Source organism: Cornus florida, unplaced genomic scaffold (genome assembly GCF_030987335.1).
Source record: "Cornus florida cultivar Cherokee Brave unplaced genomic scaffold, ASM3098733v1 CherokeeBrave_3.0.0_Hap2_Chr11, whole genome shotgun sequence".
Taxonomy (NCBI): Eukaryota; Viridiplantae; Streptophyta; class Magnoliopsida; order Cornales; family Cornaceae; genus Cornus; species Cornus florida.
Window position 1 is genome coordinate 80,886,060 of NW_026775581.1, and position 19,611 is coordinate 80,905,670.

The window sequence follows — 19,611 nt, forward strand, 5'->3', positions numbered from 1 at the left end:
CTACAGTGCAAAAGCAAAAACCAGACACTATAGAAAGCTATACAATATGAATCTTTTAAGTACAAGATTGATTAATGAGATTTAAGAACAAGATTGATTAATGAGATGAATTTAAGAACTCGAACCTGCACAAATTGAATTCAACATTTGCCGAAAAGAAATAAAACGAAGTAAATCAGGACAAATCTTTCTGCGATTGCTTCGGGTTGTGTTTGTTCTTTGACTCCCTGGGTTTTCAAGAATCTAGAGAGAGAAAGTTGGAGCGAGACACTGTTCTGGAGAGAGAGAAAGCGGGAACACTTGCTTGGGTCGCTCGCCAATTTTGTTCCCACGAAGGAAGAGAAGAGCGGAATATTTTTTTGATTGTGGACATAAATGCCACTAAATAACACGTTATTTCACATTCGTAACCTTATCTGAGGAAACCCCGAGAATAATGTGGATCAATCATTGAGTGAAGTATTTTACGGAGTAACTTTTGATCAATAAAATGCGAAAGGTATCAAACAAAATCAAATGAAAAAAGACTTTTAGTAAAATATAAACTAAACAAAATTCTTATTATACTCCTCATGCATATTTGTATTAATCTGATATATCAATTAAAAAATCTCAATATTTAGTTAAATAAATTGAGTATTCCAATTCCAATATGCCTATTTTGAAGACAAGGATGTGAAATTAAATTCAAGAATAAGAAGGTCCTAACCATCTCTGTTTATGAAGTAGATCTTAAATGACTTAAAGTAAATTTGAATTTTAATATTATAATTTATATGTGAATTCAAATTTGAATTAGGAGATTCACATTTAACCATATAATTTAACCAATATTCAAATATAGTTTAATATATTGATTCAAGTGAAAACTCAATTAAAATTCAAACCATTTTATAATTATCCATGTGGATTCATATCTAGTTCAATTTTTTAAATTTGAATTTGGATTAAAAATTAAAATTCATGTCATTTAAAATAAGGGTAAATTACACTGACCTCCTCTGAGGTTTCGTCAATATATATAGACATTCCTTCTCGTTTGTCAAGTTACACCGACCTCCCTTAAAATTTGCATCTTTAGAACACCGAGTTCCCTTATGTTAAGGATTGTTAGTGATTAACTTAGTCAACAATGATGTAAGCATTCTTTTAAATTAAAAGTTCCAATGGTGCCCTTTTCATTACCCTTCTTGACAAATGGAAATACATCAATAAACTCCAACATTTATATTATGCTATTACCGCAGTTGTACCTGAAGCAAAAGTTTTATGCCTGCAACTCACCATTTAGTCTTTAGTTGCATCTTATTAGGTCTTGTTTGGAGAAGTTTACTATTAATTTGTTTTGGTAAGAAAATTTATTATTTACCAAATTCCTAAAATCAAAAAATAAATAAAATATTGAGATAGTTCCGCATAATAAAAAAAAAAATTTTTAAAATGACAGTGAATGTCAGAATATATATATATATATATATAGGGTAATGCTATTACAAGAGCTCTCACATAACAGCTGTTCATTCAGCACACATTGAGATATGTCTATAAAATATAATTAAAATATTAAAGAATGCATGGACAACAGAAAAGGCAGGAAAGGCAGAAAACTTTTATATCTGTTTCTCTCTCTTCCTTCACAGGGGTTATTTAATGCACGATCTTTCACATTCAATCTCTCTCTTGGGATTTCTTTTCTTTTATATTTTTTTTTATCATTTCTCTCTCTCTCTCTCTCTTTCTTAGTTCTCTCTCTAATTCTTCTCTCTTTTCTCTTTTACTCTCTTTGTTTTTTTAATGAGGAAGTTTGCTATGTAAATTCCGATCAAAGGGACGCTCCTCCATCCATTTTCTCATCCTCCGTTGATACTATTATACTAGATTTTGGTAAGTCAAAAAGGCAGAAAACACTCCTTCAGATGAGGAAAATGTTGGAATTTATATACCTTGACATAGCAAATTCCTATCTGAATTATAGTGACATATATTACTGACGTTTCTGAAATATTTGTGTTTTATACAATTGGTGAATTCAATATATTATGTTTCGATTCATTATAGAATTGATAGTGTCCACTTAATTACAAGATATATTTCTATATGTATGTGATGGTGATCAATACATGAATATAAATAATAATCATAAATTGTTCATAGTCGGTAATTATGGATTGACTCATAATTAATTAAGACTTAAACTGGATCCACGTTAGGTTGAGATATATTGCGAGAGCCGTCGTATGCAATTGCTCCCTATCACCGTCATGGCATTTGACTCTTAAGCATGAAAAAATTATAAACTTTTTTATTAATTAATAATTATTTTGATTTGTTCGACGGATTCTTCGGGATCCTTAGACCGACACTTTGGGTAGTTATGTAATTAATAGGTAGATGGTTATATTTTCAATATTTGCATCATTGCTACTTGTATTTATTTTGTATTGATATGGTTGATCACAAAGTAAATTCGAAGGCCTTCGTATGTTTTTAGATAAAATGATTTATTATATATTTATTTATTTAAATTATTATTTTTTGTCAAAACAAATGTTTTATTGTGATCGAACCAGAAATAATCAATGGTACAAAAATAAATATATTAATTAAGTAGTCGGATTGATGACTTTATTTATCCGACAACTAATTATGCATAGAGGGGTCAAAGTGCAACATTGACTTAGAGGTTATTTATTATTTAATTGGAGTTCAATTAATTTCTTTTAGTAGAGTAGAAATTAATTTATAAATTAATTGAATTGGGTCAATGGACCGAGCCACTTATTAATTCGTTGTAGCCAATAAAATAATAAGTCCAAAAGATTCTCACTCATAACCCAACTTAAGATTGGAATTCTATTAGATTTGAGACATGTGAATTAGAGATTGAGAAGGAATTGTTGTTTCCTTTTCTTTATTATGTTCCCTATAAATATACATGGTTTATGTATATTTTAGGGGTGATTTTTTGGAAGAAGGAAAAAGGAATATATTTTCTCTCTCTAGAAAATTAGGGTTAATATTCTCATCTAATGGAGGCTCCCACAAGCCTAGTTTTCCAAGGTTATTCATGGAGGCTTATAAGTGATTCCTAAAGGCAAAATAATTACTAAAAAGATGGAGATTCAAGGAGAAGGCATCTTGCTAAGGGATCTACAATAAGTGAGAACATTCACTTTAGAGAAAAGATTTAAAGGTTTACTCAGACTTTTGATGTAAGTATTCAATATGTTAATTGAAGATACATCATATTTTATTTTTGCATAAAACTTGTCTCTGTATGATGAATCAAGATCTGGGAATGAAAATCCCTCGAAAAGTTTTTAAAACTAGCATGTTTCCCAATAGTGATATCAGAGCATGGTTTGATTCATTACTAGAGATCATGTTTTTATCAATTTTCATCATTCATGGATCTAAAATTTATTCATATATATTTTTTATTGATGTATGTTGATGTATGATTTAATATATTGATATATATTGATACATGATGATATATGTATAATTGTGAATGAATGATGATGTATGGTTGGGCCATGGATGAAACTTATAGGTATATTGAATGTAATTTTATCTTTGGATGAATGTAATTAAGGCTTGGATTTAGCCGTTTGAAAGTTCAATAATGTAATTTAATTTTTTTCATTGTATTTTAAAGTGTAAATATTTTTTAAAGTCATGTAATATTTATTAAAGAATGCTATGAAGCTTCAAGAAGGTCCAAGAGGGTTAAATTAGGCTTCAAGAATTTTTTGGGATTTTTTAGCAATTTTCTAGAATTTTTCTGAAATTTTTAGGGCCTAAATTTGATTTATAAAAATTTTTATTAATTTTTCTGGAATTATCGGCGATTTTCCAGTGACCGGAGGCTCACCGGCAGCGAAAGGTACTGCCGAAAGACGACACGGGATCCGGTGTGACGCGATACACAACTAAACAATGCAACCTAATCCATAACCATTGGATTTAATCAAGGGTAGAGGAGGAATCCTATGTGGCGCAAAGGAAGGTGCAATCAGCACCAAGAATAGGCTTGGCGCGTGAGGAAAACGCGCCAGGAAGTGTAGAAAGTGAAGCATCACGCGCCAGCCTATGTGTTTTTTCTCTCCACGCGCATGGAGGCGCGTCCCACGCGTTGCAACGCGCCCCAGGTGCGTGGGGCCATGTGCCTTGCCCTGCTGCATGCTCCAGGCGCGTGCGAGCGTGGTGGGGCCCTCTAGGCACATTCCAAGCACTGTTTTGCTTCTCCAGACGCGTACCAGTTTCCTACAGGTATTTACAAGCCATTGAAGGACGCTTAGACAATACTTAGAGCAATTAAATGTTAAAAGCTGAATCCATTGGCCATTTAAATTACTTCTGTCTGTTATTTATTTATTTATCCGATGCATAGAATAATTAATTGTTTATTATTATTATTCATGCATTGGATCCATGATATTTATTTAAATGGCTTGATTTATATTAATTAAGTTATGAAAATTAATTGGATTTGATTACTAATTAATTAGAGGGCACTTATTGGGAAACGAAAAATTATTTTTGTAAATTATTTTAAAGTGTGCCTCCAATTAAATATTAGTGAATCATTTAAAAGTCCATTTATTTTCTAAATTTAATTGAATTAAAATCAATACGTTTTTCATGCATCATATCATGTAAATGAATAAATTTAAAACCCTAATTATGTATGATTAAAAATTGAGTGGGAGCGGGGGTTTTTTATACATTACTCCATGGCCTTCGTTATTTAAATCATTGTAATTAGATCTTCAAAAATAAGGCCCCATGTATGATTTGAAGAGTCTTAATATTACAAGAATAGTTGTCTCATGAAAATAAAAATATTAAATATTCATTGTAATTAGATCTTTAAAAATAAGGCCATACGCATGATTTAAAGAGTCTAAATGATAATGACAAGATATTTAATATTTTATTTTTCGTTAGAGCTTTAATAACGTTATACACTCAATCTAAAATCAATAGTGTTAGCTCCCCAACGGAGTGGTTTACATTAAGTGATTTTAGAAAGGTTAAACATAATCGGGAATCATTTTATATAAATAGACAAGGCATTGTCTTAAAAGATATGGAAATGATGGGATTTGAACGCCAATAGCAATAATAAACTTCGCCAACCGAATAAGTTATTGACGTATTGGTTATCCGATTTTTCATGCAGTGGTTAAGGGATCCACAGATATATTTTAATGGAAGTGATCACCTAATAGCAAATGAATCCCAACAATAGTAATAATGAACTCCTCAATCAGGATAAGTTATTGATGTATTGATTGTGTGATTTATTATGGTACGGAGTTGAGGGATCCGCATTAATTAAAAGGGATTATTCACCAATAATGATAATGATCTCTTATTCTATTGAGATTTATTATATTATGTGGTTAACAAAATTATTTTAATTTTAAATATGCATGATAGTATTAATAATTCACCTTGCATATTGTATGAATGCATTTATTTTCAGATATTATGTCTAATCCATTTTATCTGCTTACTTACATATTCAATGTATTTGGACCTCATTTATATTGACTGGAAAAGGAATTTAGATATTTTATTCGCAACGTAGTGGTACAAAATATATTTACTATTCCTAAACCTAATCCTTTTACTTTAAGATACCGAAGAGAACATTAATACTTTTAATAAGTGAAATAAAGTAAATGATAGGATTTGGTGCAATATTCTAGAGTTTATCTCGAATACGCTCTAAAGCTAACATTTGCATTATTTTATTTTCTTCAAGCATTATGTTAAATATCAATGAGATGTTTTAGTGAGATTAGATAAAGGAGATGTCTAAATACTATGTAAGACTTGAATACCATTAAGATAGCCTAAGGAACTCCAGTATGAGATCGTATTTTAAAAATGATTGTTTATTATTTAAAAATTGAACTCGAGGTCAATAGGGCTGACTTGAATGGTAAGTTTCAAATTGACATGATTATTGCCTTGTTACCAAACTGGTTCGGCTCTTTCAGAGTAAACTAAATAAGGAATCAGTTTGAGTTCACACTCGCTGATATTCTTATAGAATTGATAACAGATGAAGGGATAATCAAGAGTATGGGTATTCCTATCAATCTAACCTAGCCTATACCATCTTCTTCTAGGCCCAAGTGGAAGGGCAAAGGAAAGGAGAAGGATGATAATAGGACTAGGCTAGCACAAAACATGGGTATTCAAAAGGTTAAAAGGAATAAGATAGTGTATGTTGAGGGCGAAGGAAACTGTTTCTTTTGCCGCTAACTAAGATACTAAAGGACGAACTGTCTAAGCAATAATTTGGCATAGAAAAATGTATATTTAATCATTGAGCCATGTTATGTGGTTGTATCTATTAATTCCTGATAGATAGATTCTGAAGCCACTAAACATGTTTGCAATTCGTTGCAAGGATTTCAGGAATCCAGAAGTCTCGATGATATGGATATATATTTGTCTTTTGACCTGATGCCAAGGTTGTAGCTAAGTCAGTGGGAGTATTACATCTGAAATTAGAAAGTATGAGGATATGAATATTAGAGAACTATCTTTATGCACAGATGTTAGACATAATTTAATTCTTGTTTCACTTTTGGTTTATAAAAAACTATGTTGTTATTTTCTAAAACTGGTTTTATAAAATTGATTAGATGTACAATTGCTTCTGATGCATTGAAAGATGGTCAATATACTATAACCACAAGCTCTTAAATTTTGCAGGATGTAGAAACTAATGTTGCATCTTCTAGATTGAATGTTAAGAAAAATTTGTTATTCCTGACTCATTGTATTTTTAATGTCTATTTTTGGGTTGTAATCAATCAAAATGAGATTCAAAGATTGGTCAAAGAAGGTTTATAACCTAGTGAGGCAAGGGAGCCTAAACCAACTTGTGAATCCTGTATTGAATGATAGATAACCTTAAGGGCTTAAATCAACCAAATGAAAGAAACATAAAGAACAATTGGAGTCGGTACACACAGACACGTTCTGTCTTATGAACATCCAAGTAAGATTACTCATGTTTTGGATAAATTTATCTGATGCAACACAAGTCTTAAATTTTTAGTATATTTTGAAAATGTCAAGACTGATGTTATAATACCCCCAATTTAAAAGGACAGTCTTGAAATTTTATTATTTTATTTAATTGCATTTTTATTTAGTTAATTGTTTTAATTACTTGTTAAATTGCTTGTTTTTGTGAATTAATTGTTTTATTTTAATTGTATTTAAATTGTGTTTTGGGTTGTTTTATTATCTAAATTGTATTCTTAAATTTTAGTATGTATGTGCTTATGTGGCTTTGTGATTTAAATGTAATTTAGCTGTTTCATTTTTAGGGTTTCTGGTTGTCTTTAATTAAATCACGTCACGGGTTTTAGCCGACTTAGGGATGGTTTTATATTAGAATTAAGATAGTGGTATGAAGCCTATATATATACATATTATATGTTGGTTTAGGGTTACAAACAAAACCCTAGTCACCATAGTCACGACTGTGAAACAGAGAGATACACAGAGAACAACAGAGAGAGAATTCTGAGAGTTTAAAAGGGAGCTTTAAGGTGAAAGGAACGGGGTTGCTTCTGGGTTGAACCAAGAGCACCGAAGGAGTGGAACGGTAGTCTAGGATGTTGTCGAAAACTTTAGAGATGGTGGATTATAGTTTCAAAATCTGAAACTGCAGGTAAGTCCCTATTCTTCTCTTTCCCGTTAATTCATGTTCTGTGCATGCCTAATTAAGACTCCAGGGGTTAATCAAAGATTAAAATAGATGAAACGAATGTTATGATTCATCCTGTATGCATGTTAAAATCAGTTTTTAGTTCCATCGTATTAATTTGTCTTGGTGTTGCTTAAAAGTATTAACTGAAATCTTGTTACCGATTGTTTTCAAATCTGGTGTTAAATTCTTATTGTGATCGTATATCTATGTTGGAAGATTAGTCTGAGACACTAAATGAGCTCTAGAATAAGTACTTAAAACAGTGTTTAAATTCACCAAATTAATCTATTGTGGGTTGCTTACAATTTCAAACTAAGTTTATGTTATCAGTGCTTCTAAACCTATGTTCTATGCATGCTATCATTGCATATCAGTGATTTAAAATTTATCTAGAACTGAGTTTGAACCTAGAAAAAAGATTTAAAAACATCACAGAGGCTCCGTTAATCACCGGAGTTGGAGAAGAAGACACAGAAATAGTCGACGGCGTCTAAGGGAGTGAGAGCAGGCTCAAAAAGGGGACAGAGCCGGCTCTGTAACCCTTAGAGCCGGCTCCCTAAGGTTGGTGCCGGCTCTTGGCAGCCTTAAAGCCAGTTCTTAGTGCCATAAAGCCGGCTCAATCAGATAAAAAAGCAGGCTCAATTTTTTTAGAGCCTGCTCTTGTCCAGTTTTTGCATACTGTAAGGTTTTGGTGCGTGGGTTGGACTATGTAGTGTTTTGGCATGTCTTCTAAACTGTACTAAATGTGTTTTGGGATTGTAATAGACTTATAAAGCTATGGAAAACATTAATATGAAATTTGATTAAATCATGGAGTAACATACAGTTAAGGAAAAACTAGTATATTTGCACACTGTTTTGCTAGTTTATGTTTCAGAACTTTGCAAGGTTTTATTATAGGATTTAATGATGTACATAAATCATGTTTTATAGTGTTTTAAGTATGGTGACTTAATTAAACTCAACTATACTTAGGTTGGATTTAATTGGTACTTAAATTGTTATTAAATTGTACCAATTCATGGATTTTATTGGAGGATTTACTAGGTTTATTTACTGGAGCTTAGCAAGATTGTTATATATGATTTAACTAAATATATAAGCATATTTTTCATAGTGTTATAAGTATAGAGAATTAACTAAAAGTTCCTATGCTTAGCTTGGGTATAATTGATACTTAAATTTGTGTTAACTGTATCAATTCATGGATTATATTGGAGGATGTAAACGCTTGAATTTAGTATAGCAGTTTACATTACTGGAATTGGATTGTGGGCTCTATATTGAAAGCCTGATATATATATATATATATATATATATATATATATATATATATATATATATATATGTGTGTGTGTGTGTGTGTGTGTGTGTGTGTGTGCATTAAATTTATGTTGTGTATATTCTGGAGTATAGTTGATGACTATTTGATTTATGTATTATCAACTGCGTTAACTGGAGGATTGTATGTACCGGTATGGGACGGTGACATACTAGGTATGGACTAGTTCAAATACTAGGTTTTACCTAACTTGGATTAAGGTATGGATTAATCATATAGGTTAAGTCCATCACCTACTTGTGTCATATCAATTGAGAATTGAATGACCTACTATGGTTTCAGGATAGATTTGTTATACATATATCAGACCACTACACAGATGGATGATATTTTGTATTAGGAGGAGTATGGACTTTATATATATATTATATGGTACTGTGGTATGAGCTTGAGTTTCATGACCATGGTTAGGGAGCGTATATTGCCTAGGATGGATAACTGGACATAGGTGTTGTTCCCTGGTAGGTCTAGGTACTCATGCCCACCTTCGGGTGCGTATTCGCATGTTGCCTTCTATTCAGGCTGAGACAGACCTACTGGACTAGCGAGCGTCTTATAGTGTGTACTATATATACATATATGGACTACTCTAGATATTGTTGAGTCTTTCTAGGATGTATCTGCGTATCGAATTACTGTTTGGATCGTAGTAGATCAGGACTTGCATGTGGGCCTGACCCACTCCTTTATTTTTCAGGTGCTTGGCAGTTCCAGAATTAGAGGTTGATCGTGCAGAGCAGATACAGACTTCCATTCCACCGACTACGTAGGACCACTCTCTATGTTTAGCTTTATGTTTCATTTTCAGTTCGAGACTTTTTATTAGGGGTCCTCTAGAGGGATTCCCGAGTTATATGGATTTTTGGTTTGGATTATCGGATTTAAAATATTTATAATCCAAGGTTTATTAATTTAGTTTCTTCCAGCTATTTAATTTTATTTCTTATTTCACTTTGTATCCCGTGTTCGCTTTAAAATACTTTAATTCTTTGATATCTCTCGGGTTTGGGCTCAGACCTGATCAACCCGCGTATCGGATCCGAGGGGTATCACAAATGTGGAGCACAGATTAGGTAAACTTATCAAAACACTTCGATCCGATCATGTATATGAGTATTTCTTGGGATAGTACAAAGAATATATGGTCAATGAGGGTGTTGTGTACCAATTTTTTCCGCAATTGACGCTCAATGAATTGAGGTATCGAAAAGGAATAACTGCATTCTGCTTAACATTGTTAGATCTATGATTTGATATGTTTCATTTAAGAGTTTAGCATTAATGATATCAATGCGCATTATGAACTGCATTCCATCTTAGTTTGAATCACATGCATATATAGGATAGTCTTACACATGTGCGCTTGATATGGATAAGTAAGTTGGAAGCGAATCATAGGCATGCTTGATTTGATGGCTACTCTAAATGCACTAGGATGGATTATTTTATAATCTCAATGATAAAAGTTGATTGTTTACACTCACTGTTTATCTATAGGAGGATCATATTATGAATCATATACCCAGTAACATAGTGTTAAAGAATATGGTATGAGTACCATATATACCACAGATGAACACATTTATTATAGAAATTAAGAATTATATATGAATTCCCTATTGGTGCATCAGCATCATCTAATACACAGATTCCTACATCGGTACATTATTGTAGTGGGAGGATTATCATCCAATCCGACAGAATCATGTTTTTAGGTGAGATCGTTATGGACATCCCTGTTAAACATGAGTTGGACCAAGTAAGATACACGGAAGCGTGAACCGATATGGATACAGATCATTTTGGCGAGTTGCTATGAAATTAGAGTTGAAATCTATGTATTCTAATAAAATCTGGAATCTTGTAGAACTTTCTAGTAGGGTGATACCTATGGAAGGCAAGTTAATCTACAAAAGAATACCAGAGGATTTCTTAGTAATCAAATCATGTGTGTATGAGGGAATGTCATTATTTTTCCTAATTCTATATGTTGATGACATCTTATTCATTTATAATGACGTGGAAGTTTTGTCGTTAATAAAGAGGTAGTTGTTCAATTACTTTTAAATGGAGGATCTTCAAAATGTAAGCTATATTCCTAAGATCAAGCTTTTGCAAGATCAGGTTAAAAGGAAAATAGGCTTATCTTAATAATCCTACAGTTTTGACCAGGTTTGGTATGCAAAACTCAAAGAATGAGTTATTGCTTGATTGACATGGATTGCTCTCTCCAGTAGGTAGTTTTACAAGACTGACAGAAGAGATTGAGCAAATGAGACTAGAACTATATGCTTTGGCATATGGGAGTCTCATATGTGCCATGGTATATACCAAACAGGACATCCACTACATAGTAGAGATAGTTAGTAGATATCAGTCCAATCCTGGACTTGATAACTAGTCTACTGTGAAAAGTATCATTAAGTACCTTAGGAGAACCAATGGTCTCATACTCATTTATGGATGTGATGATGTGGTTCCAGTCAGGTATGATAGTTATGTTTTTCAATCAGAAGTAGATACTATGAGGTTTATGACTTAGTGTATGTTCACTCAATGGAGGGGAAATCAGTTAGTAGATTGTTAAACAGATTTCAACTGCTGACTTAAACCTGAAGGTGGAGTACATTGCAGCCTTAAAGGTAGCAAAGGAAGCCTTTTGGTTTGATCTCACTAATTTAGAGGTTGTAGAGCATACTAGCCTGCCTATCAAGCTATATTACAACAATAGTGCAAAAGTAATCTAAACCAATGACCCAAGGTTCCATAAAGGAATAAGATACACTGAGAGGAAGTATCATGTTTTACATGATATTGTCCGGCAAGAAAATGTACTTGTGGCTGGAATATTGCATTGGAACACAACTTTGTTGATCCATTAACAAAGGTGTCATTGATCAATAATTTTGATCGTCATCTGGATAACATTGGAGTTAGATGCAATTTGAATTGGCTATGAGGGTAAGTGGGAGCTGTTGGGATTTATATGCCTTGGCATAACAAATTCCTATCTACATTATAGTGACATATGTTCCTAACGTTTCTGAAATATTTGTGCTTTATACAATTGGTGAATTCAATGTATTATGTTTCGATTCATTATAGAATTGATAGTGTCCACTTGATTACAAGATATATTTATATATGTATGTGATGGCGATCAATACATGAATATAAATAGTAATATTAAATTGTTCATAGTCGGTAATTATGGATGGACTCATAATTAATTAAGACTTAAACTGGATCCGCGTTAGGTTGAGATATATTGCGAGAGCCGTCGTATGCAATTGCTCCCTATTACCGTCATGACATTTGACTCTTAAGTATGAGAAAATTATAGACTCTTTTATTAATTAATAAAACCTTTTATTTGTTCGGCGGATTTTTCGGGATCCTTAGACCGACACTTTAGGTAGTTATGTAATTAATAGTTAGAGGGTTATATTTTCAATATTTGCATCATTGCTACTTGTATTTATTTTGTATTGATTATGGTTGATCACAAAGTAAATTTGAATGCCTTCGTATGTTTTTAGACAAAATGATTTATTATATATTTATTTATTTAAATTATTATTTTTTGTCAAAACAAATGTTTTATTGTGATCGAATCAGAAATAATCAATGGTATCAAAATAAATATATTAATTAAGTAGTCGGATTGATGGCTTTATTTATCCGACAACTAATTATGCATAGAGGGGTCAAAGTGCAACATTAACTTAGAGGTTATTTATTATTTAATTGGAGTTCAATTAATTTCTTTTAGTGGAGTAGAAATTAATTTATGAATTAATTGAATTGGGTCCATGGACCGGGCCAATTATTAATTCGTTGTAGCCAATAAAATAATAATCCCAAAGAATTCTCACTCATAGCCCAACTTGATATTGGAATTCTATTAGATTTGAGACATGTGAATTAGAGATTGAGAATGAATTGTTGTTTCCTTTTCTTTATCTTTATGTTGCCTATAAATATACATGGTCTATGTATATTTTAGGGGTAATTTTTTGGAAGAAGAAAAAAGGAATATATTTTCTCTCTCTAGAAAATTAGGGTTAATGTTCTCATCTAATGGAGGCTCCCACAAGCCTAATTTTCCAAGGTCATTGATGGAGGCTTATGAGTGATTTTTAAAGGCAAAACAATTACTAAGAAGATGGAGATCGAAAGAGAAGGCATATTGCTAAGGGATCTACAATAAGTGAGAACATTCACTTTAGAGGAAAGATTTAAAGGTTTTGTGATACCCCTCGAATCCGAGACACGGGTTGATCAGGCCCAGGCCCAAACTCGAGGAAAATATCAAACAATTAATATTTTAACGAGCACAGAATACAAATTGAAAGCAGAAGAAATAAATAATAAATGGTTGGAAAGAACTCTAATTGAAAAATCCTCAAGGTATAATCATTAAGATCCATTAATCCAAAATCTCTAATTAATTAACAACTCGAGAATCCATCTAATGGACCCTTTACTAAAAATCCCCATTGTAAATGAAACAACTGAAATAAAAATCCAAAGCTGATAAGTAAGTAATCCTACGTAGTTGGTAGAATAGAAGTCGCTATCTGCTCTGCACGACCAAGCTCTAACCCTGGAACTGACGAGCACTTAAAAAATAAAAAAGTGGGTCAGGCCCACATGCAAGTCCTGATCTACTACGATCCAAACAGGAATCCGATAAGCAGATACATCTTAGATAGACTCAAAAATATCTAGAGTAGTCCATATATGTATATATTACACACTATAGGACGCTCACTAGTCCAATATGTCTGTCTCAACCTGAGTAAAGATACTATGCAAATTGCACATTACGTGGTCATGTGTACCTAAACCTACCAGGGAACAACACCTCTGTCCAGCTATCCATCCTAGGTGATATACGCACCCTAACCATGGTCATGAGACTCAAGCTCATACCATGACATCATAACATAAATATATAAAGTCTGTATCCTCCTACTACAGAATATCATCCATCTGATATAGTGGCTCGATATCTGTATAACAATTCATCCCAGAAATCTAATTATGTCATTCAGTTTCTTACTGACCTGACACTAATAGAAGTCGGACTTAACTTTTAGTGCTAATCCGAACCTCATTCGAAATTAGGTAGGCTTAGTGTCTGAACCAATCCATACCTAGTAGCCACCGTCCCATACCGGTGCATACTATCCTCCAGTTTACTTAGTTGACAGAAATAGTAGAATTTACTATTAACACATTCCAAAACAATCATAAGTATAGTTTAACATGTGTGTCACTAAACCATGTCTCCACTGAAAATTTAGAATCCAAGTTTCAGTCTATTAAATTAATAAAACAGGTTTATGCAATTTTGCTTATCCAAACAGTACCCTGACTGGTGTACTTTATGTACAGATTTAAGCATCAGTTTAATCCAACTAAGCATATACATTATTGAATAAAAACATGCTTAAAACACAGTTGTAAAACAAAATCTAAAACTTAAGACCATGCAAAAGGATCAAATCTCCTCCAAACAGTGTCCTAACAGAGATATACAACAGATTTAATTGTCCGTTAATTCCAACCAAGCATACATATAATTCAATAACAGAATGCTTAAACCTTAGCTACACAACATAATTTTAAAACTTAGGGTCGTGTACAGGCATCAGATTTCTAAAACAGTCTGTACTTCAAATCAGTTGTTTAATCTTTCACATATAGCCCTTGTTTAAACTTATGTTAATTCTATCCTTTATTCCAGAATATAAGCTTGCTTCTCCATTATTTTATAAGTCCTAAGCAGTATATTACATCATTCAATAGCCTTTAAATAGTTTCAGAAACTCAGATTTAACCAAACAGACCATTTAAAACTTAGTATACGTGATATTTAAGAGAAAGAGAAGGTTCTGTGTTTCAGAGAGCCTTATCCAAAAAAGTAGAGCCTTCTCCTAATAAGTAGAGCCTTCTCCACTCAAGTAGAGCATTCTCCACTTCAAGAAGAACCTTCTCCATTTTAAGAAGAGCCTTCTCCACTTCAAGTATACGTCTGTTCTTCTTCTGTTGTCTTCTCCTACTCCGGTGGTTTCCAGTCATTGAACTTAGTTTTATTTCCCGTTTTTAGATCCCATCCACATCCCAGAGTAATCACAAGATAGAGTTATATAAACAAGAATTTAATTAAACATTAGTTTGTAATGCAACGACAATCAGTTTTCAAATAGAACTTGTAAACTACTGATAAACAGATTAAACTTAATGATGCTAGAAACTGTTTCAACATGTATAAACGATGTAATTAATTCTTACTTTAATTCCTGGAGTATAACTAAGCATGCACAGAACATAAATTCATGGGAAAGAGAAGAACATAAACTTGCCTTTTCAGAGTTGAAACACAAATTCCACGTCTCTGAGTTTTCCCTTGCTCTGCTTTGTTATGCCCCCTTGCTCAGTCTCTGTTTCTTAGCAGTCCCTTATGCTACAGACGTAAACTTATGTATTTCTAAAACCCTAAACCCCAGTAAGCGTATGTTTTTATAGACTTAGATATTAACCCTAATCCATGCATAACTCGGCCCATAGAACAATCTAGGTTAAAATACAATGGCGGCTGAGCTTAAACCTAATATAACTCTATGTGCCACCTTCCATACAGTTACGTGGAAAACAAAATTAACTGTAAATAAAACAATTCACTTTAAACAACTTTCAACAATTAAAGTAAACTCATTAAACCATTTAAGTTAAGTAAATTAAGTTAAGTCAATTTAAAACAACTAAAACAAACCAACTAAATAATTAATTTCAATTACAACAATTAAATAAAATTAAATAAATGAAATTAAAACAAGTAAGTAACTAAAACAATTAAATCAAACCAAAGAAATAATCAAAAGCAATTTTAAACAATAAATTATATACCAGGACTATCCTTTTGAAATTAGGGGTATTACAGGTTTATTCAGACCTTTGATGTAAGTATTCAATCTGTTAATTGAAGATACATCATATTTTATTTTTGCATAAAACTTGTCTCTATGTGATGAATCAAGATCTGTGAATGAAAATCTCTCGAAAAGTTTTTAAAACTAGCACGTTTCCCAACAGAAAATACTGCTGGAAATGAATTATAGCCTCACCCATTTCACAAAGAAAAGAAATCCCAGACAATGTTACATTTTTTCATTAAAAACAAAACACCAAATACAGGGAAAGAGAGAGGCATACTTCTCTGGGCCACAACACTCAACAAGAGTGAAAAAAAACACATTTCAAAATAAAATATAACAAAACATTAATATAAAAATCACATATAACACTAACAATCTATTGAAGCTCACTTCTTCATAGTAGTTCCATTTGACAAAAAAATATTAATGTTTTTTTTTTTTTTTTTAATAACAAAAATTCAATTAGTAAAGTGGCCATAGTCTAGATATATAATCACAAAATTGATCTTTTTTTACTCATGATGAAGTTGTTGTAGGTTATTAATAACTTTTACTAGAGTTATTGAATAAGTCAGCAAGGAGCTATGGGGGATAAAGGCTGGATGCACCTTGATGACAGGTTATTAGAATAACAAAAAGCTTTATCGATAAAAGCTAAAACATTAAACCTATTATTTTTTTAATAATTAAAAGTTGTAAGTGTTCAATTGTAGAGCTTCAGAAGAGTATATAAATGGAGCAAAAAGATTTATCGCTTCGGCTCGAGGTAATGCAAGGAATCAAGATACCATTTTATGCCCCTGTAAACTTTGTTTAAACTCACAATATCAACATTACCATAAGGTGTATGAGCATATAGTGGAAAAGGGAATGGATTCCAATTACACTGTATGGGTTTTTCATGGAGAGAAGAGGAGTACACAAGTAGTAAATAAAGGCAATCAAGATCGTATGGAAATACCTGAAACATATGAGATGTTCAGGGATGTATATTTTGGTGGTGAAGACAACGCTGCTACAGAGCATATTGAAGGAAGTAGAGAGGGTGAGTTTAGAGAGGCGTTGGAACATGCTGAAATTCCTTTATATACAGATTGCACGACATTTACAATTATATCAGCAACTGTTGCTTTATATAAGCATAAAACTGCTTTTAATCTATCTGACACCGGATATGATGAGCTTTTTAAAATTCTTCGTGTTATGCTTCCACCAGATAACCAGCTTCCTAAAGGAATGTATGAGACAAAGAAGCTATTAAAGACATTTGATTTAGGGTATGAAAAAATACATGCTTGCATTAATGATTGTTGTTTGCTTGTAATTTTGTTTAACTGGATTTCACCTCTACCATCACGCTAATACAAAAGACTCCATGTACTTTAAATTCATATATCATTTCCAAAATTCTGCAATAGAGAAATATTTGTCAACCTTAATAAATTGATTAACATAATTAAATAAAAAGTGATACTTTACAATCTAATAAGTAGTTACCTCATGAAAATCATTAAAATCAAAACCAGAAGCATCATTTGAACTGGAAGCATGCTTTTTTCTTTGTCATACATGAAAGATTATATAGAATAGTAAATTTTGAAATTCATGTAAATAATGTACATATATAAAGTGATCAATATTCAACTTACTAACGTTACCTTGTATCCCTTGTGAGGCAGTCACATGCTTCGTAACCCTACTAAGCCTTTTTGGCCTATCTAGAAATGATTGAATTCTTTGTGGGCGCCCTTTATGCCTCACAATCGAAGGATCAAGTAACCTTCTATGATTATCAACATTATTGGAAACTGTAGAACCATTTTTTGTCATATCAGATTCAACATGGCTAATTGCGAGTGCATTCCTTGCAACATCAATTTCATTTGACAACTTCCTCAAACCATTCATAGCCAAGTTGTATATTTCCTTATGCATAGCACTTTTTTCGGCAATGCTTGAAAACTCACGACAAAGACTGCTATACCGAAGTGTCACAGGCGCATGACAATCAGCTTGCATTTGTTCACCTATCTCATCCACCATAGGCCCAGACTTTGCATCTTTTGTCCACCTTTTTAATATGTATTGTGTTGGAACATTTCAAATATTCATGATAACAAACACCTTTAGGATATGTCGGCATAAGTATCCTGCAAATTCAAAAAGTTGACATGTACATTTTACATTAATAGACATGGCAGAATTATCAAAATTGACAATATGTCCAACATCTTTTCGATTTCCTCTCCATACAAGAAAATTTGTTCTATCCATATTCGCAGTCATTTCATGATTGTAATTGAGACCTGATAGTAACTTATCTTGAAACATTCTAAAGATTGCTCTTGTATAAACTTTAGATGCATTTTCTTCAATGTCCATTTCAATCCTTAAAAAAAGCCTCTTATAGAGTGTCTCAAAATCTTCATCATTTTCCATTTCCCTCTTATGTACGACAGCTTTTTCATATTATTTTACAAATTCACATAATGGCATATCCTTCTTCAAGTACCCATCAAAGTAGGCATTTATACTTTCACTACGTTGTGTTGTGTACATAGATGCATAGAAGACATTATGTGTATAAACAGCTGCCCATTTTTCCTTTTTCCCGTATAATCCCATCAACCATTTATTATCTCTCAAGCCATACTTCTCCAACATTCCATCCCATGTAAACTCAAAATCTTCTATGGATTCACATCCATACAAGCAATTATTGAAATCACTCTTAAATCCATTATGTGCATTGTATATACTGCCCAAATTTTTTGTAGCATTTCTTGTGATATGCCAAAGACAAAAACGATGTCGAGTTCCAGGTAGTGCACGTGATATTGCCCCAGCAATTGCAGACTCTTGGTCAGTAAGAATCACTTTAGGTTTTTTTTCATTCATCGCTTTCATTCATGTTAAAATTACCCAAAAAAAAGATTCCTCGGTTTCATCAAAAAGAAATGCACCACCAAATAACACTATTTGATAATGATGATTAACCCCTACAATAGGGACAAATGGCATACCATACCTATTTGTCCCATATGTTGGATCAAAGCAAACAACATTCCCAAAATAGTGATAGTCCATTCGTGATCTAGAATCTGCCCAAAAAAAATTAGTCTTCCCATCCTCTGAATCAACTTGAATTGAATAATAGAACGACCGATTATTAGTTTGTTGATTTTCTAGAAAATCAAGAACCGATTGCACATCTCCATTTTGAATCTCTGCTATTCGTTTAATACCTAAAAAGTTTCTTGCATCTTTTGAGGTAAAACCAATATTATGATATCCACCAGCTTCAACGGCCAAAAAATTCATCATCAAATTTGTCCTTACACCTGATTCACGCATATTTGATAACATTTGACCATGAGCTTCTTTTACCTTCCTATGCGATGGCAACTTATGTTTTTTACTTAGAGTTACAAGAGAGTGATTTACGCATTACCCTTCTTGGCAAATGGAAATACATCAATACACTCCAACATTTATATTATGCTATTACCGCTGTTGTACCTGAAGCAAAAGTTTTATGCCTGCAACTCACTGTTTAGTCTTTAGTTGCATCTTATTTGGTC

The 19,611-nt window shown here is 32.5% G+C and overlaps 2 protein-coding genes across 2 annotated transcripts in view; both read right to left on the reverse strand.

Moving 5' to 3' along the window:
* Window positions 1–348, reverse strand: part of LOC132282749 (protein TIC236, chloroplastic) — a 54,416-nt gene extending 54,068 nt beyond the window's left edge. The window contains exon 1 of the mRNA XM_059784527.1: window positions 126–348. The gene's annotated coding sequence lies outside the window, so the exon portion shown is untranslated. The remainder of the gene's footprint in view (window positions 1–125) is intronic.
* Window positions 349–18,499: 18,151 nt separating this feature from the next.
* Window positions 18,500–18,928, reverse strand: LOC132281391 (protein FAR1-RELATED SEQUENCE 5-like). The gene has a single exon (XM_059783100.1). The coding sequence runs from the start codon at window positions 18,926–18,928 to the stop codon at window positions 18,500–18,502; it is 429 nt and encodes a 142-aa protein (XP_059639083.1).
* Window positions 18,929–19,611: the final 683 nt, after the last annotated feature.

Bases quoted from the DNA above. Each gene is read 5' to 3' on its own strand.
- LOC132281391 (XM_059783100.1), bottom strand. From the start codon at position 18,928: ATGAATGAAAAAAAACCTAAAGTGATTCTTACTGACCAAGAGTCTGCA.